Source organism: Helicoverpa zea, chromosome 13, assembly GCF_022581195.2.
Source record: "Helicoverpa zea isolate HzStark_Cry1AcR chromosome 13, ilHelZeax1.1, whole genome shotgun sequence".
Lineage (NCBI taxonomy): Eukaryota > Metazoa > Arthropoda > Insecta > Lepidoptera > Noctuidae > Helicoverpa > Helicoverpa zea.
Genome location: NC_061464.1, coordinates 5,608,457 through 5,634,156, shown reverse-complemented (window position 1 = coordinate 5,634,156; position 25,700 = coordinate 5,608,457). Strand labels below are relative to the sequence as shown.

General features: G+C 36.8%; 1 protein-coding gene across 3 annotated transcripts in view; it reads right to left on the bottom strand.

The window, feature by feature from the left end:
* Positions 1-11,480: 11,480 nt before the first annotated feature.
* The window catches only part of LOC124635653, a 30,309-nt gene continuing 16,089 nt past the window's right edge, over positions 11,481-25,700 (bottom strand). For all 3 annotated transcript variants that reach the window (XM_047171592.1, XM_047171590.1, XM_047171591.1), the window contains 4 exons: positions 16,136-16,300; positions 15,729-15,820; positions 14,966-15,113; positions 11,481-14,135 (listed from right to left, as the gene is read on the bottom strand). In XM_047171592.1, coding sequence (XP_047027548.1) covers positions 13,855-14,135; positions 14,966-15,113; positions 15,729-15,820; positions 16,136-16,300 — 686 coding nt within the window. In that variant the 3' untranslated portion in view covers positions 11,481-13,854. The remainder of the gene's footprint in view (positions 14,136-14,965; positions 15,114-15,728; positions 15,821-16,135; positions 16,301-25,700) is intronic.

Sequence of the window (25,700 nt, the reverse complement as noted above, 5' to 3'; positions counted from 1 at the left end):
GCCCAGCTGGGCCCCGCTGGGGTTGCTGACATCTCTTTGAGGAGCGCGTGGAACAACGCGCGCCGTCGACACGGGTCTGTCGTCTAGAATGACAGAGGGACGATGAGCCACCCGAACTCACCGCCCACAGACCCACGCCTACGGTGGCCGGGAGTCATCTCGCGACACCCGGCGCCCATGGTGTCTACCTGGTCCAGCGCGGCGGCCGGGATGAGAGGTGCGAACTCTCTGGCGTTCCGCCTCCTCCTTCTCGAGCATGACCGCTTCGCAGAAGGAGGCGACGGCATCCCATTCCCTCTCGCCCCGGACCATGGCCTGAACCAGGGCCGGACGCGAGAGGTCGCCGCCGCCCAAAGCCTCGACGAGGACCCGGCGGTGCCCTTCCCATGCGGGGCACACCTGGACTGTGTGGTCCACCGTGTCCTCGGGGCTGTCCGCACAATGGTGACACCCGGGCGCCTCCTCACGACCGATGCGGTGCAGGTACCTCCCGAAACAACCGTGTCCGGTGAGGACCTGCGTCATGCGGTACGTGAGGGCGCCGTGACTCCTCCCGAGCCACTCCTCAAAGAGGGGACTTACCGCCACGATGGTGGCGTGCCCTGAATCCACGACCCTGAGATTACCTCATGCTCTACCGACTGAGCTAGTCGGGCACCAGTGTTCACCTCTCGAACTTGCAAAGCGGCCCTGAGGCCTTGTTTAGAGTCAATATACTCATGTTCAAATGTGGAATTTATTGTAACTATAACCAGCAATTTGATAAATGTAGGTCCAAGGCAGTTCCCATAATTATCGGATTTGTAATTTCCTTTGTGATTACTTCTTTTATACTTCTAATTGTTTTCTGTTGCTTTAAGGGAAGGATTCATAATTGCATTAATGGTATAGTTTTTTGGTTTTTACTAGCCGATGACAGGAAAAGGTTTAAAATGGTCAAGAAGCTCAATAAAACTACTGGTGTTAAAAATCCAATCCTATTTCGACGCATTGTCTTATCTGATAAAGATATAATGGAACACATAATAAACAGTAGATTAACAATGAGGAAGAAATTGACTGGTGATGAGCCAGAGTATATGGAAATATGCCACTCTGGAGATAGTGCCGACCAGTATATGGCAAGACTGGAGATGAAGGTCATAAATACTCCCCATCATCAACGGGGAATGTTTATAGCCAAAGCACCAGCTGCAGCTTTAGCTGCTAGACTTATGAATCCACAAGCGACATATGCATGTGACAAGACCTTGGTTATCATATCTAATGGAAGGGTATGTGATGATACAACATATGTAGATATGAAGACATTCTCAATCCCAATAATGTCAGGATCAATGATCTGCTTTAATACAGTACAGAATGAGAGACTAACTCTTAAAATTAAAGGTGCTGAACTTATACAAAGATATTATCCAATATACAAAACTTGTAGTTAGAATATTGATCTCCTCCTCCTCCTTGAGTCTCCTGGTAGTATATGCTGGAATCATGGTGGTTGTAAACCTAGCTCTATTCACAATGGACTGGTTAGGTCTACTAACAACCCTGTTGGCTATGGATGAGCTAGTGATGCCATAGGATGTGACACCTGGTGTTATCATCAGACCTCATGTACTTGGTTTAGTTGGGAAGTCAAGCCAAACTTAAAGGAATGCTCAACTGTATATAAGAAATCAAGTCAAATATGGAATATTGTCATCGAGATCACCTGTAAAGGTATAACCAAAATTATCAACATGAACACTAATAACCCTTCATTTAACTTGGAAGGTTCAAAACTGTCAGATATAAATAAGTTGCCAATATTTATCACGTCCGTGCTTGCTGAGACATTCTTTGATTACAATCTATGTCTATGTTTGTGGAAGCTGCATTAACAAGAAAGCAGTACGAAATAATTAGAGAAAGTTCTAAAAAACTATATCCGTGCTATTCTATTTTACAAAAAGCAAAACGAGATTGCTATCCAAATGCCGAGTCTTATAGGGTCACTGAAACCTGTGCAGAAATTCAGTTACAAGCATTACTAGACCACACTGTCCGGCGTCTTATATTATATCTTGAAAAAGTGTTACAAACTTTACCAGAGGAAGAATTGGTGAACCTAGAGCTCACATATAAATGGGGATGTGATGGTTCGCAGCAGGCGAAATATAAACAAAAATTCGCTAACAGCAGTGAGTCTGACGCAAATACATATTTTTCAATCATCACTTGTGCCATTACAGTTGATAAGTAAGAGTAATAAAAAAATTATTTGGAAAAATCCATCACCGTCTTCTCCTCGTTACTGTCGACCAATGCGGATCAGATTTATACCTCGTGTTTTCATAAGTTTTGAGACAAACTTTTTACTTATAAAAATAATAAAAAAATGTTACTGGCTGCTGTATATTTCTTTTTCTAATTTTGAATTTGGAATGTTTACTTTTAATATCTATGATATCGGATTATTTTATTTAAATTTTCTCGTAATGGAGGGAACAAAAGAATTACGTGCGACCGTCATTTCTCTATTTAAGGTGGGAAGAAAACCTATGGACATTTTCCGAGAACTGTAGTTTTGGTGTGAGCCGTAACTTCGTGTATTACACTATTAAACGATACAAGGAGACAAGTTCTTTACAAGATCGGCAAAGAAGTGGTCGTCCACGCTCTGTGAGGACGCCTGCGAATATTAAAATCATCCGAGAGCGACTTCGCCGAAATCCATGTCGCACTCAGAAGAAACTAGCTCTGCAGACCAATATTTTGCGCGTTTCAGTCAACAGAATACTGAAATATGATCTCAAGGTTAAGGCGTATAGCCGTAGGAAAGTACACTTTTTAAACGATCGCACGTTGTCCAGTACTGCTTAGGAGACACGATGCATGGAAGATACTCTTCACCGACGAGAAAATCTTTACCGTCGAAGAAAAGTTCAACCGACAAAACAATAAAGTCTATGCCAAAAGTAGCAAGGATGTCCCAGCTTCAGCACGGAATGTCTTACGTACTCATCATCCGGCTAGTGTCATGGTATGGTGGGGAGTTTCGTACGAAGGTGTCACTCAGCTTCATTTCTGCCAACAAGGCGTCAAGGGGAAAGGCAAAAATTATCAAAGTGACATTCTAGAGACTGTAGCGAAACCCCTGTCCAATACCCTAATCCATCACAAGATTGGGTTTTCCAGCAAGACTCGGCGCCATCCTATAAGGCTAAAACCACCCAAGCTTGGTTGAGGGAAAATGCGCCGGCCTTCATTGCGGCGAACGAATGGCCCTCCTTCAGCCCCGATCCAACCCGCTGGATTATTCTCTATGGACCGAATTAGAGCTTAGAGCCTGCCGAAAGTCCCACCCAAACTTGGAGTCATTTAAGCGAGCTCTTGTCCGAGAAGCGAAGCGAATTCCGATGGAAAAGATTCGTGCCGCCATTGATGACTGGCCAAATCGTCTAAGGGCATGTATTAAAAACAGGGGTGGTCATTTTGAATAATAATTATATTTAATTTTTACTTACTATCTACTTGATGTTTACTATTTTTTTTATAAATATAAGTTGCATATCTTATGCAACTTTTATTTCGTCTCAAAACTTATGAACACACGAGGTACACGAGAGCAAAGATGTAACAAATGATGAAATTATTACCACAGAGACCAAATTAAACGGTTAATTGGCACAAAGATAACTTTCGGGTCCTGCGGAATAACAGTTACTCATAACTTGTTACTCACCATGGTAGATGGTAAAGTGTGCAACTCGGCAACAAACACAACCTCTACAATGAGAAGTGGAGGATGACTTGAATCAAGATGACGTGCAGAGTGAAACCGAAGCCGAATTGGACGAAGTTGCCGCTGAAGCAATAGACTCAACATCGGAGGAATAGCAGGTACCATCATCTCCGTCATGTTTACCAAACCAAGATTCAACTTCGAATTTGGATTCGCGTATTATTATTCTAACTCAACGTATACTGCGCGGGAAAAACAATCATTGCTGGTCTACAATTAAGAGTCAAAATAGAGGAAGAACTGCAAATATAAACATAGTACGAACATCTAGAGGGCCTACTCGCATGTGTAAAAATATATATGAGCCTGCTTTCAATTATTTATAACTGACGAGATTAAAAATGAAATAGTGCGATGGACCAATGCTGAAATGAAACTGATTATTTTTATAACTTCTGATTTTTAAGATTGTTTTTAATGAAAGCGGATTATTATTAAATGTAAGAGTACTTAGGTACTAAGTCCAAAGACCAAAACATTAAGAACGCTAGACTTATTATAAACTGCTACATAACTGAACCATTATAAGCCTGTTATTGTAAAAAAACACTTAGTTTTTCTATAAATTTTATTTCTAGCCAGTTAGTTCCTCGAAAAAGACTGATTATGAGGACTTAAATGTAAGAAATTATTCATTATTGTTTAAAAACCGTTTGCCATTTATTTTAATAATAATGTTGATTATTTTTAACCACTGAAACAGTTAATTATGAGTGCAATTCAAGACATTTAGAGATTTGATTTTTTGTTTAGTTTGGCCTTTATGACGTTATTGTACTGAAAAGTTCTATGTTAATTTAACTTTCTGTACAATAACGTCATAAATGTAGGTATCGTTTATAAAAACATTAAAGATGTACCACTTATATAACATTTTTATTTCTGAAACAACCTTAATTTTCAAATATGGAGTACAAACAATATTTTGGGCATCGATATATAATGATATCGTAAATACATTTTACTTAAAACAACAACTTTTAAATCGATCTCCTGGAAAAAATGTACTTATGACGTTGTTCAACCCGGTGTGCGATGTGTTCCACTAAAATTGCACATTTCCTGAAGCCATATTTACCAAATAAGCTTCACAAATGGGGCTCCACCCACCACATATGCAGTTTAATGCCAAGAAAGATAAAGTATTGGGTTTTGTAAACCACAATGGTGACTCAACACGGAAACTTGCAGTTAATGTAGTCGTTTTTATGATTAGAGGTGTGATGAAAAATTATAAACAGCCCATTTATCACTCATTCTGCTCAGGCAGTATACCAAAAGAAATTTTGGCTGCACAAATAAAGAAAATTATAAAACAATTACATCTAATTGGATTTACCGTTTTAGCCACAGTGTGTGCCAAGGCACATCCAACACAAGTGCCATAAATAATTTAATTGAAGATACTAGAGGAGCATATTGAAAAAAAAATGGCCACAGAATTCAATATTTGAAATTGATAGCAAAAAATAATACCTCTCTACGACATACCACACTTATAGACCGTGGAAGCCATGACGTCACAAAATGACGGATTTTGACAAAGAAGCCGTGCTACGAAAACAGTTGAGGAAATGAACGAATTTTACACGAATCTTGAAACTTCTCTTAAAGATGCTCCCCCCAATATTCTCAATTTCGATGAAACAAATTTAAGCGACGACCCCGGAAATAAAAAATGTATTTTTAAAATAGGGACAAAACACCCTGAAAGGGTCATTAATGCTAGCAAAAGTGCAGTATCAATCATGTTTAGTGGAACTGCTGACGGAAATTGCCTACCACCCTATGTGGTTTACGAGTCAGATCATTTGTGGACCAGGTGGTGCGAAAATGGTCCAAAAAATGCTGGGTATAACCGAAACAAATCTGGGTGGTTCGATATGATGTGTTTTGATGACGTTTAGACTTATAATATTAAAACCGCATGATAGAACGATAGTTTTTCTAAAACGATCCTTAAGGATGTGTTGTTAGAAAACATTTAACTTATAAAAGTATCTACAAAATGGGCAAACTTGAAAAAGTACTATATATTTGGCCCGCTGTCAAAATTTAGGTTTTTAACATAAAAACATGCATTGTTTTGATATTATTTTATATTCCATGCAAAGAACACTACATTTATCAATTATGTACCACAGTCATATATTGACAGACATATTATTTAATTTAAAATAATAAATATCAAGAAATCTGGGCAAAGCTGTACGGTTTTTACGGTATATAATGCCATATTGTTTTGCTCCCGGTTGCAACCATGTCTCTAGAAGAGAAACCTGCAGGTTTTTTAGATTTCAATATACAGGATTGCCAACAGCTTCACATTTTCAAATTTTAGTGGAACTGATAAGCAGATTTGAAATACATTATTTCATGGGTTGGAAGGTGGAAATAATTAATGTTAGCGATCAATCATTATGCACATTAATGAAGCTTAGGCTTAATTTGCAATACTTTGATTTGGGACACCGATTCAAGGTCAGTTCCACCACTGTTCAAAATACATTTATAGCATTTCTTAACATTTTGCATGATATATTATTGAAAGGAATGATGGATGTAATTCCCAGCAGAGAAAAAAACACTTCATACCAACATGTTTTGCACCATCCCCAAACATTAAAATTGTACTTGATTGTACAGAAATCGAGATAGCAATTCCGGTTTCAATGAAGGAACAAAAAGCAGTTTTCTCACATTACAAAAAGAGGCACACATTTAACACACTTAATACTATTGATATTGTACATGATAGTTTACTTGGGTGAGTTTGTTTTGGCATTGATCATTTACTGTTAGAGCAACATAGAAAAATATAAAGGTATAAATTATTGTCACTTTTCATCAACAGCCTTTTTTATCATATTGCAGGGCACACAGGTTTTCACAGAAAAGAAATGCATTAATCACACCACTTGCACGTTATGGATGGGCGATTTTAGACAAAATTTCCTCAAAGATCACTGTCGTAGGAAGATAGTTTTTTTGTTTTTTTAAGACAAACAGTAGGATTCCGCCCCTAAGACGACCCACTGACAGACACCTCTATCAAAGCGATATACTTTCGATCAAGTATAACCTCCATTTCAATTGTCAAGAACGGATTTTTTTTGTACCTTTTAGCCTAACGAGTATTTAATGCCAAGACAAGCACAGACGAGAGACCACAATACACCACACAACAAAAGACGACGGTAAACGCAATACAATGGTCAAAAACTTAATAAAAACAACCCCAGCATTCAAACGCATCGAATGGCTTCGTCTTTTGGTTCACCGATCATCATAGAGTTCTTCGACACCAACCGACAGAATACAAGAGCCAAATAAAACTCGAATACCAAACAATATCGCCCAACCACCCATCGCTTAAGTTACATTACTTTTGATAGATTAGGTAATATTTCAACTTTTGCTTTTGAACACTGTATTCACGATTTGACGATTTATTTTAAAGTGGACAGTACATGTTTGACTTAGTCATTGACATATATTCTAGCGATAGACAAGAACATCCATACAAATAATTTACCCGCTGTCGTCTGTTGACATTTCGTTGACGTATTGTGACATGTAGTCATCCTCATTGATGTTAATTGCAGAAGTGTCGCTCGTATTTTGCCTACATTTTTCATTACTCAAAAAGTTTATATCTAAGTGAATTCAAAATCATGTAATATATCAAAAAGTTTATTTATATCTAATTGAATGCAAAATCATGTAATATATTAAAACCAGGAACTTATTTTTAGGGTTTTTAATATTAATTACGATGTTTTTTTTCTTAAGAGGGCTATCACAAATTTTCGCGAATTTAATTATTTTTTCTTGAAAGTAAGAACATACCATGACAAAGTGAAGTCTGTTTTCATTGATATTTTACCTACTGCTAGTTTTATGGCACATCTGTTTCTGCACGATTTTCTTAATCCATAATTCAAGATGGCGGGCGGGAACAAATTAATGCATATTTGTAAAATTGAATTGTAAATGAAAAGTATGATATACAAGCGTTGTAATAGCATGAACAGCGTGTAATTTTACTAACTTGACTCTCGAATAGTTTATATGTGTAAGTTTATACCTTGATATGTATTTTCTATTTTATAATTGTAGTTTCATAGACATCCATCTGACGCAGGTGTCAAAATCGCTCTGATTTGCCATTTTGGGCACTGCATAATCTGCAGTGCAGTTCAGTGTGGTAAGCTTTTTGTTCGGAACGTTCTATCTAGTACGTAGTACATATATATCGATGGACTTAGTGGACTTGGACTTGACAGTTTGACAGAGCCGCTTGCACCATAGATTATACGCTGCTAGCCACAGACTATTCAATGTTGCTAGAGAACACAACACGGATGCGGTGAATCGAGTTTGTATAAATAAAATGCAAATTGCCACCTCGGCAGTACGCACTGAACCGCAAATCAACAAGTATATGTTTCCTATTACAGATTACTTTTAAATTATTAGTACTGCGAAGTTCGGGACTTCCAACAATAATATATTTTACAATACAATAAGAGATTTGCCTTGCAAATAGTGTCATAGGAAGCTCCTCATAGTGGCGTCCACGGCCGATTTCAGCCACGGTGGCTGTTCTCATTTAAGGAGATCAGCCAGCTGCGCAGACACAGGTGCACTCCCTATTCCTTAAGTCTCATAACCCGATGGGACGGCAATCCGACACGACCGGAAAGAGATCAGGCGCAGGACCGACATTTACGTGCTCTCCGATGCACGGGTGAATTAATCACCAACTTCCAGACTACGGGCTGCTTTGTGAAAGCTTAAGAAAACCCACAAAGCGATTTCAGCCCGACTCGGGAATCGAACCCGAGACCTCGATCACAGCAGCCGCGCTTGCGACCACTAGACTAACGAGGCAGTCAAAAGTAAAGCGCCTCATGCACCTATACCAGCGGTCGGCAACCCGCACCGCGGCCCGGCGGACATCTTACTTGCGACCCGTGAACGTTTTGTAAATCCATAAATTACAGAAAATATAAGGTTGTGTTTGTACTTTTTGCAGTGCACTACACGCAAGTACTGGGGCCCGATTCTCCTAATTTTACTTAAGCAACATACGATTGACGTTCGGCTCGATTCGACTGATATCCAATCCCGACTCGATTACGATTGAAACGTATGTGGCATTCCGCTATTTTTTCTTTGAAATAAACGTTTTTATCCTTTTCTGTCATTCAATAATGAATCATTTTGTCTGCAAATGATTTACGATTGCAAAATGATTGTACAGCAAACTACCGTATTGACCAAAATCACCAAAATAGCAGACCAATCGCACACCAATCAAATGTCAATCGAATACGATTGATCTTTTATTAGTAGCAGAATGCCCGATATGGTTAAAACTGCTATTGCGATCATATTGCGATTCGATTTCTATTCTATTTTGACATTATTGACTTAGGAGAATCGGGCCCCTGACCTATTCTTTTCTCTCTTTTCATGCTCTATCCTATCCTAAAATTGATTCAAAAAAACCCCTTGGTCGAATTTGCAACAAACCCCGGCCTAGCTTAATCCGGTTATTTTAATATAGCAATCGATAGACGTTCACTGCAATATTTGTAGCGGTGGCCTCCCCAAAAACCAAACCCAAACCCAGTTGGAATCTAGAATTAACAAGTGCGGCCCACCTTCCGTTTATTTTACCGACCGCTGATGAAATAAAGATGAATATTTTTTTGAACGCTCCCAAATTTTTGATATCTTTTTCTACTAAACCGTGACTTCTGAGCCGATTTGTAAAACCGCTGAAGAACGACTAGTCAAAAGGGAAAGTATTTGTTTGTTTGACATGAATGGGCTCCCAAACTCATCATCATCCTCACAAAAAACTATACACATAAAAAAACCCCCGACCCAAAAAAGTACGCAATTAGTATGACAAAAGGTTAAAAACGCTAAACCCTATAAAAAGCAAAAAATAACTTTTAACTCTACGTAAGTACCAACTAAAGCATGTCAGACTAAACTAAATTTTGTCGTGTCGGGGGACCGCTCTAATTTATTAGCCTAACGTTAGAAGTAATTAAGTATATACTACTTATAACTGTGTATATAATTTTGTTTTATACGAATGTTGTAATTAGGTAGGTATCATTTGATTTATGTAAGTATTTTTGAAGGTAAAAAGCGGTCCCCCGACACGTCAAAATTTAGTTTAGTCTGACATGCTTTAGTTGGTACTTACGTAGAGTTAAAAGTTATTTTTTGCTTTTTATAGGGTTTAGCGTTTTTAACCTTTTGTCATACTAATTGCGTACTTTTTTGGGTCGGGGGTTTTTTTAAATTTATAATTTAATTTTATTTCATGCTTTTTGAAGGAGCTCCTTAATTTTTCCTTCTTTCAGTTAATTTCTTTTATTTTAAGATGGGGTCGCTCTATGCGATCTCGGCCAAAGGATGCTGTTTAACAATCCTCATAACATACTGGCTCTGGGAGAATTGCACAGATTGAGGAAACATACACATTTGGTCATTCTAGATTTTCAGCGAAGATATAAATCGGTTTATCCGTTTCATTCCGGCATTCCAGGGTTTCATCCGCCACATCCCATTTCCAGTATCAGGTTCTCGTCAATTGAAGAGAACTAGTCAAGACAAATTCAACGAGCCCAAACTCGATGGGTTTACTAAAAGGCAGTTCAGGGTTACGTCTCCTACCTTCGTGCCCTAACAGCAGACCAGCTCAGTGGTTCCAGAAGACATTAGTGTTTCAAATTTCAGATCCCACACATGCTTGCAAGTAAACTGAGCGTGTAACATTCTTCTCACACCTAACAAACGAGCTGATGACCTTGAAGACCTGAACCGATTTCCACCAAACATAGCTAAGAACACTCCCGAATGACACTCCTTTTAAACAAAAAAAACCGCATTACAATCGGATCATCCGTTTGGGAGCTACGATGCCACATACACACACACACACACACACAGACACGTCAAACTTATAACACCCCGTCGTTTTTGCGTCGGGGGTTAAAAATAACTATGTTGTGGTCGGCTTTCAGTCTAACCGGATGTAGCTGAGTAGTGCTTTACAAGGAACGACTGCCTATCTGACCCCCTCAACCCAGTAGGCTCCAAACTATTTAACCGATTTGAAAAATCCCTTTACTGTTGACACACACTATCCCCAGTGAAGATAGGAAGATGATTTTACCCGGGTACGGGCAGGGCAGTAGCTCCCGTGGGACGCGGGTGACGGCTAGTATTATATAAGTTTGCTTTTCTACCGAAGACGTGCTATGCAGCAGTGCTACGAAAATGTTATAGCTTTGCTTTGTGACCACTTCCACTGACGCTAACCTATGTAGCGGTACAAGGAAGATACGCAGCAGCAAAGCGATGCGAGAAAGATGCGCAACTCGAGCTACGTGATGTACGCTCTGCACATAGCTACACCACTCGCAACCATCCATTGCACTTTTCTATCATATAAATAGCATAACTTAGAAGAATCGGTTTAGTTCTTTGTATCCGCTATGTGCACTAATTTACCAGCTAAAACAAAGCAGTTTTTGGGAGCTGTTTTTTGTAAACGTGACCTTCAAAAAGTGCTGATTTTCAGCCTACATTGAATTAAAAAAATAATTATTATCGTTTACCAGAACGGTTAAACACTGAATTTAGGTTTTCGTAATAAAACAATTACACATGGTTGTAAAACAATTGCTTTTTAATTCAGCAAAATATTACTACAGAATATAATAACTAAATATCAGATCATTAACATAATGGGATATTTTGGACGGAATTGTATAATACCGTTAAATTAAAAATAAAATATCGGTTTGATGTAAAAAATAACAAATAAAGAATTGTTTAAAGAAGAAATACTCTTTTATGAAAAGACGGAAATATGATTTAACATACAGAAATTTAACGACTGTCCACAAACATGCAGAATAAAATATCATATTTACCTCAACAATACAAAAGTAACAATAATTTCGGCCGGTTTCACCACTCTGGAAAGGCCTTATCCTCAAGATTAACTTATATGTAATTCAGCTATTTATCTAACAGATATGTTTATTAATTAAACTTATTTGTAGGTGGTGAAACCAGGCATAATATTATTTTAATGCTCCTAACTGACAGTTACTACTTGTTAAGCAAATAATAATGTCAAAACTAAACTTAAGACCAGAATTTGGACGGACAGAGTAAAAATTATACCCTTACATTAATCTTAACATATAGAAATGTTCACAATTTGTAATAAAAATTACGATTATAGTACATTTATTTTAAGAATGGTTTTATTTCCTGAAAATAAAGTAAATTCTGCATTTGAATGGTGTAAATAAAATTGGTTCATAATACACAATTTTCAATAGGTTTACAAATGGCTTTTAGGATAAGGCACAAATTTGGATTTAAAAGGTAAGGCACGATTCTCACAATAAATACGAAATTATGAAAGGTAAATAAAATAGTTTCAGAAAATGTGATGATCCTCAAAAAGCCTGGTGGGTTTTCATGTATATTTACACTTAAACATATTTAACTTTAACCTTACAAATAAATCGGAATTTAATCTAAAATATAAATGTTAACATATTATTAAAATTGCATGTTAACATACAACAAAGCTGTATAAAGTAACAAATTCAAAAAGTTTCTTAATATACAACACTTTGTGCTGATTTATGTACACATATGCACTTTATACACAATAAAATATTCAATTAAGAACTTTGTTCAAACGAAATATACAGATGATTGCAATGTCTTATAAATTGTAAAATATAAAAATATTCTTAAATTTAAAACAAAATACGTAATATCAGCTCGTGATAAGTGGATTCCATTTGCGAAAGTGCAATGAATTCTATTCTATCCTAGTGATTTTTGTATAGTGAAATATACAGTTAACGACAAAAGTTAGGCAGCACTTTAATTGTCAACCATAAATGAGAGTGCAGACAATATAAACTAACTCCATGTTTAGATTAGTGTAAGATGCCAAACTGTTATTTATAATGCCTTCATGCATATTGAAATTTTAGAAGTCATCGAATCTTAATACAAAATAATGGTGTATCTTAACTGAGAATTATCTCCACGGAGGTCGCATTTTGTCAAATATTTTAGTCGTACTAAAGTAATGCATTATTCAACTCATGTCGCAAACCGAATATTCTATTATAAAACTTGAAAAAATTACCTAATCAGATATTACATACATATAAATATAAGATTAAAAAACTTCCTAACACTATAGTGTTAAAATTTATCAGTGTCTCCTTAATATTAAAAGGTCAATCTATATTTAAATCCATATACAAAATCCATTTAAATAAATAGACCACCTGCACCTTATGTCAAAATTTTTAACTGTATGTATAAGATATTCAAGTAAACATCATCTTGAGAAATCTCATCATTGATCTACCCATAGCACATGGTGATGTGACCAACAGGCAATGACACATTTTATGAAATTCAACCATTTAATACAATGATTGAGCATTTTATGAAAGTAGTGAATTATGGCTTCACTCTATTTAGCATTCAATCTTATTTCTTCACCTGTATCTTTTTAGCCACTGCCTTCTCTTTAATTCATTGCATACAACTGAACAATTACATACAACTGAACAATTTTGACAGAAGGAGCAACTTTTCCATAATATAATTTTCCCTTTGTCCGATTTTCCCATTTGTCTAAAGTGTAAATCGTGATATCATTTTCAATATATTATTATTGCTAAGTTTCATCAAAAGCCATTCGATAGATTTTTCTTGAAAGAGTAACAAACATGCACACAATAAACATGATTAATAAATTAGTGTGATTTCATGTTTCTAATAAATCTACTGATGAGATTAAAAATTTTCGCACTTGAGACAAATATGAAACATACCAAACCATTTCAATATGCAAGACAGTCAGAAAATACCAGTGAAGAGATCACACAAAAGTATTACCATACCATTGTCTGGGTACTGCAATCTTTTAGCATATTGAAAACCACCTCAGTAATAGTTAGTATAACTACAATTAAATTAACATACAGACTGGTTCACACCTCGGTACTGTGTGTTTGTATGCGCACTTTCTTCTGGCTCCCATTTCTGTTTAGAGGTGGTGAGTGTCCGGAGTAGCCTGGGTTTTGAATGCCCAGGCCTCCGGGTTCACCTTCCCTGGGCCTTGGCTTCTTGAGTGAAGACCTTAGTGGTGACCTGGTGATGGTACTGGCGTCCGACAAGCCGGTCAGCGTGGTTGCCGTCGTGTTCATTGAAGCCACGCTTCCGTGACCGTTTGTGCTGTACGGCTTACCTGATGCGTCTGTCATTGAGATTCCTGAAATATGAGTCAGTTATGTATCAAAAGGGTTATCTTTTAATGTTAAACTGTTAAGTTCACTGACGAAATACACATCTATGTAATTCCACATTCAATTCCAAAGTAAACAATTGTTTTAAGAAAATCTGATCTGTGAACCTGGGCCCCGATTCTCCTAAGTTAATAATGTCAAAATCTAATAGAAATCGAATCGCAATATGATCGTAATAGCAGTTTTAACCATATCGGGCATTCTGCTACTAATAAAAGACCAATCGTATTCGATTGACATTTGATTGGTGTGCGATTGGTCTGCTATTTTGATGATTTTGGTCTATACGGTAGTTTGCTGTACAATCATTTTGCAATCGTAAATCATTTGCAGACAAAATGATTCATTATTGAATGACAGAAAAGGATAAAAACCTTTATTTCAAAGAAAAAATAGCGGAATGCCACATACGCTTCAATCGTAATCGAGTCGGGATTGGATCTCAGTCGAATCGAGTCGAACGTCAATCGAATGGCGCTTAAGTAAAATTAGGAGAATCGGGCCCCTGGGGTCTTAGGAGATGTTCACAGACAACATAAACGTCAGTTTCCTAAAAACAACTTTTTACTATGAATTTTCACGTTCAAGTTTCATTATGAACAGTTGTTAAAAAAAACTGAGGGTTATGTTGTCGTTGAACTTGCGGGGGTTAATCTGTGAGCTAGGCGATTACTCAGACTGCTAGGCGATAACTCATTTAAATTTAAAAGTTTTATAGTAGGTAAGACCAATTACAAAGTACTTTGATGGCCTAATGTGGATTTACAAGAGCGTCTACACTGAGTACTGTAATTACCTCTTCCTTCTTTGAATCCAGGGTTGTTGATAGTGGTCCCTTCGGGCTCTCCTAGAGGATTAGTGGGATCCCCGCCCGCTCTCCGCGAGAACAGAGCGTCGTACAGCGACATTATAAACAGGATCGAGTTTATCACTATACTCACTATCTGTAAACAATTTATGCCACGTAAGTACTAAAACAATAAACAAACATAAAATAAACAAGGGAAGTCGTGGTGGCCTAGTGGGTAAAGAACCAATTTCTCAAGTATGAGGGCGCCGGTTCGATTCCAGGTCAGGCAAGTACCAATGCAACTTTTCTATGTTTGTATGTACTTTCTAAGTATATCTTATACACCAATGACTGTGTTTCGGATGGCACGTTAAACTGTAGGCCCCGGCTGTCATTTAACATCCTTGACAGTGGTTGCGGGTAGTCAGAAGCCAGTAAGTCTGACACCAGTCTAACCAAGGCGTATTGGGTTGCTCGGGTAACTGGGTTGAGGATGTCAGATAGGCAGTCGCTTCTTGTAAAGCACTGGTACACAGCTGAATCCGGTTAGACTGGAAGCTGACCCCAATATAGTTGGGAAAAAGGCTCGGAGGATGAAGTACTAAAACAATAAATTCATTAGTGGTAAGCAAAATAAAATCATATTATAGCTTTTACACTCATAGAAGTAACGCATGTTACGTAAGTTGTAAGCTCCTTTCTAATCTGAAGTCACTGGCAACTTCAGAGAGGCAAAGTTATTTGACGGAAAATATTGAAATATAGATACCTGAACGTAAAACGCCTCTCCCCTCGTCACGAAGAAACCCCTGTCATCGCCTTGTACGGCGAACAAACTTGCCGCCACTATTGACAGCAACGCTGGAAACAATACATTTGGTTTTAACGCAACAATCACACCCACAAATAATACTGTAGGATATTCACAGCTCTGTTTTAATTTAATGTTAGCTCTCTTCTTAACGAGCATGAACAAAAGCCCGATTTTTATAACGAGCGACGGGCCGTTCAATAGCTTATAGTGTGGGTGTGCGTTAACGCGACGGGCATCGAAGCGACGTTTTGTTGCATTAACAAACTGTGCTAACTTATTGGCGGCCCGTCGTTCGTCACAAAAATTTGGGCTGCCGTTCGTTATCGTCAACAAGGGTCCTATGAAAAATGTCTGGTACTTACTAGCTAATAGCGCCAGCGCCAACTTCATCATGACGAGATTCGTGTACTTGAAGGCTACTCGTTCCTTGGACGATATCATGGCGAGTTGCAGCACGGAGAGGACGCAGAACACGCCAAGCACCGACACGCCGACGGACGCGACCACACCCGCTATGTACACCGCCGCTGTTCAACGATAAAACATTAATTACTCACACTGGCGACTTTTTCATTAGACTCTTGTCTAGTAGCAAGGTAGTCATGGTGAATAATCAGCACTACATATATTCATCAGAACATATTTTAATGCTCCCGTATAGACATCACAAGTAGAGTTACGCGTACTACCAACTTATTGATTTTTAAATAATATCAAGAAGTCCATCTCTGTTATTAAAATTAATTGCAATTGTGTCATATAATATATTTATAGGGAAACCGGTAAGTTACTTTATGCTAGCCAAACTTTTATTACTACAATTTTGTTAAGTATAAGTATATACTTTCTGGAAACTTGCTCTTAAGGAGCACTTATTGTACTGCATTGACATCGTTAGTAACGTAGCATTCTAACTTACTATCATAGAATAACCATACCCAACAGTAGTTTTAGAACGCCTGACCAAAATACCTGTCTACATTCTAGCATTGATGAAAATGGATGGCAAGAACACATCACTTAATATACTTAATGAAATAACAAGAACATTTATAAGTTTCCAGAGAGTCGGTTTAAACACTACCATCACAAGGATCATACTGCTACACCCTAAACTCCGACGATCGGGAACGATTCGCCTATCTAATTAGGGACTACAAACAATTATCACAGTACAAATAAATTCACTCGCGTTACCACTGAGGGACGGGTCTAAACTAGACAACTGACTGACATGGAGGCCGTTCGGACCTGACTCACGCGACCAATGCTTTCCTCTTGCTCATTATATTTCACAAAACTTCTGACTACTAAAACTCAGGACCTTGAGTGACTATTTGGAAAACTTTATTGGGATTTATGGTAACTGTCATATTCGAGCATTACGCATTGACTCGTGGGGACCACAAGCCTCGCATTAACTGGACCACATGCCTCTGCCGATTTTTTTTACCTTTTGTAAGATGTAGGTTTTATTCTTACTACATTGTTATTCGTCATTTTCTTCTTCGAATCTCAGGGTTCTACAGGCAATCGAGTTCTCGATTGAATCCAATCCTAAGTTGCAGCGTTCCGGCATAGTCAACGAAAATAGCTGTAGAGTCAGGTGAAATTTTTAAGTTAACCATCACAAAAAATTTGCAAAGTTCACAGTGTCCGTGTATGTGTAATTAGTAAGATAATGTGTTACCTATGTGTTTTGCATATTTGGGTCGAGCTTCAAGGCTGCTACAGTGACATGTTTCAGGTCAGTTTTAAAAGCTAATGGACTTGTCTTTAGTCATGTTTTGTAATTCAGAAATTAGTATGTATGTTATGTCATATTTGGTTTCATGGCGTGTAGCGTTGAATAAATCATGTTATAAGGAGTGTACTAGTTCTGTAATATCTTTAGCGAGGCGATTTTAGCTATAGTCAATTTACCATCTTCATCAGGAGTTCTAAAATTAGAATCTTCCATTTATAAAACTTTTACTTTTAGTAAGAAATCCGCAACGTTCAGGTTGCCAGAATTTGAACCAACTCAAGCACCAAACAAATCGTAATCAAGCGACGTCCGTCCGTCCAAATTAGTATCAACAATGTATCCAAAACAATCCGTTCCACATCGTCTGTTCCTGACATTGTATTATATAACAGTCCAACGGTAGTGATAGGCTTAATTAGCTTGCACAGTGAACCGATTGGTTAAATCCTAGATAATGCAAGAATGGATACAAAACTGGAGGAATGCAAATCATACCCATGTCGTGGCTTTAGAGCTCACAATCATAACACTGCTGGTGTATATCACAATCTTCTACGTATTTTACACGTATTTTCTTAAGTATTATATTAAGTACCTGTTTTTGACAATGCCTAGAATTTTTTGAATATTGAACAATTATCAAATTTTTGTATTTTGATTGATCAGTAGCTGTAATGCTAAAGGTAAGTATATCAGAAAATAACAGCTCTATTGAAAACGCAAGTGGTATTACTTATGTTCAGAAGCTTAAAGTTTCGCGTAAAGATAATATTGAATGTACCGTAATACATGTATTCATGAGCATTGAGTATGTATGATGAGATGGGACAGTGATGGGCGCTAGCAATGTCGCTAAAGTTCATTTGCTCGTGTGATGTAATCTTCGGAATGTACTTTGTTAAAGGATGCAGTTAAAATCCTCGCAATGCTCTTCTCAAAATTATGCATGAACTTCTTTGAGTGGACGCGCAAAATCTTTTTTTGTCATTCTGCTTTATTTTTTTAACAAGACTTAACTCAATGTACGTTGCTAACGTTGCCCATTAATATTTAGGTCAAACTAAAAAATGAGGTCAAACTACTTAAATAACTCTCTGACTTCAATTTATGTTTGTATTTAAATTGTTTTCAATGACATAAAAACTCTACTAGTACTTACTATTAGCTCTGCGGTCGTAATACAACATTTTGATTCATGCCTCGTAACAGTAGGTAAAACAACATAACTACCATGGTTACATAAAAAGCGCTCATCATAACAAAACAATGGCATGACATTGAAAATGCAACCGCTCGTGGATGATTGTCTTCTAGAAACTGCAAGATGCAATGACGCTAAATTATGTCAACAATGTCATTAGGGACATCGTTTTACTATAGCTATAGATTATAACTAGATAAGCGCATACCTAGAATTCGCATAGGTACTTCATAAAAGAGGAAAATAGGCTGAGGGAATTTTTAAACCAGTAGTCTTTGAATGATAACGAAATATGTCATAAACAGGAATGAACCAAATTGTCGTTTTAAGACCTAGATATAGCTAGATCAGTTGCAATGACGTACGAGCATATGATAGTCATTCTACTCGGAGAATATCTAGAATACCCAGGACTCAGTCGGGCGTAAATAACATTCAATGGTTTTGCTTTGCGCTAGATGGCACCGCAGTTTGCTAACTGTCGATCCCGAGAAGAAACAAGAGAGGTCATGGTCGTTTAAAGTTCAGACAATATTATAGTAAACACACTACAGTTTAAATGTCACAATATTGAAGGTCTGTTTTTATGATTAAACATGTGAACCGATATAGCCGCCCGGCATATAGTGAGTACCAGGGGACGAAGAAGGAGAATACTCTGGTATGTTTAAATGCTGACAGAACTAATTTTAAATACTAGACGATTTTCAACAGAACATTACCAAGAAATAAAATCGCTGGTTTAAAACATTTGAAAAAAAATATTAACAGGTGTGGCGGCAAGCGCATTCCTGTCTCCAAGTGTTGCTTTTTACATGACGTCATATTCATGTTTTTGGATAGCGTCGGTGCCGGGACCGGTTGTTACAACCTCACATTGCACTCCCGCAACTTTGGGTTCGAGAGACTGAGGATGACATCATTTCATAAAAGATTTACATTTTTTTCACGAAAAATATGGCTTAGAAGGCTGAAACACATTATCATGTGTGAAGGAGAAAACATGATATCTATGAATGTAGAAGAATGAAATAAGATCATTCAGTAGCATGGACAGGGATGGGAAGAAGTAGACGTATTCGCTGCAGAATTATATGGAACAAAGGTAAGAAGAGTAAGTAAAATTGGAAAATACTAGCATGCATTCTGCAAAATGACATTTAATTTGAAACTTCATACCAAAAGTATTTTGACAGCGACAGTTCACATCTATTGTCAAATTTGGAAAGTGAAATTCTCCAACGAATTCAGGCTTTTGGAGCAAATGTTTATTTTCACTGTCCGACCTTTGAGCGGATTAACTGCGGCGAATATGCGGAACATTACCCGCGAAACGAAATCATCCATGCAGATTGGTATCATTTAGACGAGATGCTAAGCAAAAACACACGCGTCGAATTGAGGATTTCTTGTTTAAAACTGAATTGAATGCAGTATCTACGCCGAACGTTGTGGCGACAGCAAACATTTTTGCACGTTTGACAATGCTATGAGTCACGCCCGTTCAAACACGATAATAATATGCCGTCGGCGATGCTCGATTGTCTTGAGAGTGAGAGGAAATTAATTCACATCCAAGACCTACGGACGCATTCAATAAAATATACTCTTACTGTACCCAATAATTTAATTATGAAATGGCAATCCAACGAGGTTATGCTGCGAGCCTCGCACGCTCCCTGTCGACAGCGATGGGGGGCAATTTTTTGAAGTTTTTTAAATGTATATTTAACTAATATGAGCCAAATGAGGTCTTGTGGGAACCGATATAAAAAGTGTCTGAAATACTATATAGTTTCACTTCAGATTGCTGCGCAAAAAAAAACAGATGACGGTAAGTGATACAATCACTACATAGTATAAAACAAAGTCGCTTTTTCTGTCCCTCGTCCCTTTGTACGCTTAAATCTTCAAAACTACGCAACGGATTTTCATGCAGTTTTTTTTTTTATCAGATAGTGTTTCAAGAGGAAGGTTTACATGTATAATAACATACATTAAATACTGGGGAAATACTGTTATCCCGTGCGAAGCCGGGGCGGGTCGCTAGTTCTTAGATATATCACAATTATAATGGAGACTCACGACATTGCAAGGTTGGCCGTATGCTTATACATATAGAGGTAAATATAATTAGCTATGTAGTATCTAGAACTAGGTACAAATTACAATTAGTCTTATAGAAGCATCTAATGATCCGAACATGATAGTTACATATTAAATAATCTTGTTTTTCACAAAAGTTTAACGAGATTATATTTGGAAAAATATTTTGAAATATTGTACCTGTCTTCTTTAAGGTCGATTTTATGCCAGCAATATTACAAACGTTAATTAACAGCGTAGGTGATTATGGTGTGCGCAAATTAAGTGATCTATTATATTATTTTTGAGAATATCATATTAAATCATGTTTTTTCCTTGTTAACATTACCTCGTATTTATGTATCGTTGATATATTGATTTCTGACACTCACGCTTGATATGCGTTGATATGTCAGAACATCAGTTTGAAGTGAACTAGCTTAAAATTATACATACGCATGGGCTCCTAAATAGCACTGTATGTATTTGTTGATTACAAAATATAAATAAATAACTATACGTCCTTTTAGATGTAAGTCTAGTTAAGAATTAAACAGTAAATATATATTTTGTTTGTGTTGTGATAGTTTTAAGTTAATTTGCTGCGCCCTAACAGGGTAATGTATACCTAGGATAAGGATGCATTTCTGTAATTGTATACATTTTGCAATAAATAAATAACAGTGAGTATACCTTATAAGCGCCGTGAATTAAAATTATGTATACATCCTGTTGATATTGAATGACTTTCTATGGGATCAGTGTTATTGTACACGAATATTTTGAACCCACTGAACTCAGGTTGTTGGATTGCCGATTTTGTTCTCTATCTCACAGGCTAGCAAATCCAGTATTATTTTTGTAATATTGGCACGTGTTCTCAGTAAATTACAAGACCATATAACATGTTGATAATTTAGTTATATAATTCCTGAGATACAAGATTAAGGCTCCATTAGCTCGTAAGTAGACAGTCAGGCCGATGACTAAGCAATCATAAATAGTATCGTATTTTTTCCTAGATCCTTGACAATAAAATGTTGAATACAAATTGAGTACACGCAATCGTGAACTGCATCCGATTACTACAATGACTCACTACAGGTTTTATACTGCAACCAAAGAATAATACAGTCTACACCTTCCTCTTGTGACTCGATCTATTCCATATCGGCAAGGAAAACGCTGGCTTGAGGTCGGATTTCCCAAAATTGATAATTATGTCAACCACAAACAACGTAATAAATATATTCAAATGTGTATACAGATTACAGGAGGTAGAGGTACTAGTAAATATTTTAATTAATACAAAATTATAAATGTAAAAGAGTCATCGAATTGGTATTTGGTGGCTCCAGTTTATTTTCATCATAAGTGTGTTTCGGCTGCATCTTAAATGTCCAGTAACGCTAAGTGAGCATGTTCTAAGGATATAAATGATTTGAAAGTGGTGTGTACCAGCCGTATTTCTCCAGCACCTAGACAAAATACTAATTTGTAGACTGTTGTATGAAAATTATAACTTGAATTAGAAACGCCTTTGGTCTGGGTTGGCTGACTTTGAATTACGTGAGGGTTAAACGCTGTTAAGAAAAAAATACGAGTTCGTGTTCATTGACCTAAGAGTTTAAAATACACGATTTCAAACAACTCTCGAGATCTCTCTGCAGTGACACAAGATGCTGATAAGCAGAAATCCAGTTTCTTTGAAATAAATGCTTCAAGGCTCTATATTGTTTAGCTTGTCCTTATTTTGCTTAACAATACATAATGCAAGCAAGCGACATATTTTTTTAACAAAACTTATACTTGTAGAATTGATTATTGTGATAAAGTCTGTCACCATCGAATTCACCTAAGAAGCCTGAATATGACGCGTTGAAATACACAAGTTATAAAAATACATGTTTTACACATGTGCTACCAAATAACCAGTAGTATAAAATGCAAATTAACAATATAAATCTATAGGAATTTGGTGCAACCAACCGCTAGACAGTTTTGCGTAACATAACTAAAGCAACACAGTTATAATCGCCTGCCACGGAACAGCTCGATTCACGAATATGGCTAACAGCACGCATTGAATCCTAACGCGTTGCATTGAACACCTGTGTAAACCGGCCTTACAATAGGATTGGTATTCACTAGCCGTTCATTCAGTCCCCTATTTGTGTCAGACGGTTCTTGAATTACACGTGAAACTAATCGGAATCAGCTGTGAAAACGGTTGAGAGCCATGTTCAATCCGGGATATTTAAGAAATTGCGATGAAATCCTGTGAAACAACGTACATATTTACTGCCTTTGGTACCTTACCTATGTATGAAAAATAAAGGTGTGCGTTGCTTTAAATTTTTGCTTGTAATTAGTTGGATTATAAGTTTTGGAAAATTCTTTATCATCTTCCTGCCCTAATCTATCCTATGGGGTCACCATCATTTTTATTTGAGCTGGGCGTAGCGGATTTTCCTCCGATGGTAACGACGGTAATACAGGTTTTTTCACACAATCCACGTAAAAAATTGTCTTGTAACTAAGTTGTCTGCATCAGGTCAAGGTAGAGACTGCATTGATAGTCACGCTACTAATTTCTGTTGTTTCGCTTACACATTAAACGAAGGATGCTTTGGAAACAATGAAAGCATTACACAAGCATACGTCAACTGCACAATGACATTGTTTTAGCACTACGTGGACGCGAGTAAACAGACTATAGGTACTGTGGGGAACAATATAGCTTCCCGTTATAGTCTTCAAAACATCGCAGGTATTAAAAATTATTTAGGAGCCACAAACACAACAATAAGGAAACTTGTATGCCATGCATATGTGCAAGTGAATATTTATGAAGTAAAGAAATGTGTGATTCGGAAATAGCCGAACTGGTAGTTTTGCGAGTCTTAAAGGTCTAGTTGTTAAGGTTTATTTATTCGCCACCCCTACTTGGGTTCTGCTCTACTGGGCAATAAAGGTATTTTCATTAGATCACTGCTACTACTCTGCCACGATTTTACCGAATCGTGGACTTCACAGACTTCGACGTACTGGGTAGCTCAGGGATAGGTACTCTTCCCTCTGTCTCTTCATAATTGTCGCAAGAAAAGCTACTAATGATTCTTTTCAGTCATTTTGAAGGAAAAATAACATTTAATTAAACATTTGATTTTATTATAGTTTAACTTTTGCTAAGCGCTTGATAGCTCGACCTGTGTGGCTGTGACTTCGCCACGAGCTTGTTTTTTAGAATAGAATAGTTTATTTGCAACGGAATGTAGGTACAATATAAATACAGATGTTACAAAAAATGCAATTGCCGATCCTTGTACATTCTACCTTAGGCATGCAAAATTAGGAACTTTGATTAATTACAATAGAATATGTTAACTACGTTATAATGCATTCGGCTAATTACAATATTAAAATTGGATGCTATACAATGTCTATTTTATCACTTATAAATTCGGAGATAGAATAATAACATCTATACATTTCTTTAATAAGTAGGATGTTAATTTTTTTTTTAAAGATTGACAAGGGTTCATTTTTAATGCTATCTGGTATGTATTTTGTTAAATATAACCGGGCACATACCCAGAACACTTTTCTTATATAAAGCTGTCTTATGCTCATTAACACACAAGTTGTTGGTATATTGCTTTCTTAGTGGTCTTTTCCTATTTTCCGTCAATTTAGTAAAAAGATGACAACATGACAATATTTCAATTCAACTAGATTTTTACCACATTAAAAGTAAAATTAAGCATTCATTTACTATTGTTATTTCATTATTGTGCGCTAAATACTGATCCATCTTAAGGAATAGTAATCAAAATCACTTCCTGGAAAAATAATTAAATCTTCCGAGAGGTAAGAAAACTATTTCTAGTAAACTTAGCTGCTTATCACAACTTTTGAGTAGCAACTAGGCAAATAGGTTGTTGCGATAAGTAAGTCACTTGTAATAGGTACACGTACCAAGCCAGGTAAATCAGCAGGTTCCATTGCCGTAATAACATTTTTAATAGATTAAGAAACAACCCGTGTGTAAAAACAGTTATTGTTTTATTTGCAAGAAAGCTTTGATGTAGATGTTAATGTGTGTATGGAACAAAAGATTCTTCAGCAAAAAGCTAGTCATAAATAAATTCTTGCATTTATTGCTTGCAAACTATTCTATCATCGCATCGGAACGATCAATGCTTCTTACAGCCAACATTTGAACAAAAAGGTCGCTCTTGAAAATCGTGAGTTAAGTACAGTGAAAGTGAACGGATTATAAATAGAGCAATTTTCTCTCAGGTTAAAGCTCTTTATAATATGAAGATAAATTAAATAGTTTCAATTATTGTTAAAGTAGCACGTGTGATGTATACGCATTGGCGAAGAAGGTATTCTGTGAATCTCACACATTGTGGAACTTTCATGTCCCACGTGAAACAATACGTCATACATCAATTCATGAGGAGAATGCTTATTTAGATGCTATATTTGTATGCGTGAGTTTTTCGAATAGAAAAAAATACGCAATTATTATGACAAAATTTTATAAACGATAAACCCTATAAAAAGCAAAAAATAACTTTAAACACTACGTAATTACCAACTAAAGCATGTCAGACTAAACAAAATTTTGACGTGTCGGGGGACCGCTCTAATTTATTAGCCTAACGTTAGAAGTAATTATATACTACTATATATTCCTTCTTATAACTTTTTATGTAATTTTGTTTAGATACGTGTTTTTTATACGAATGTTGTAATTAGGTAGTTTTCATTTGATTTGTGTAAGTATTTTTGAAGGTAAAAAGCGGTCCCCCGACACGTCAAAATTTTGTTTAGTCTGACATGCTTTAGTTGGTACTTACGTAGTGTTTAAAGTTATTTTTTGCTT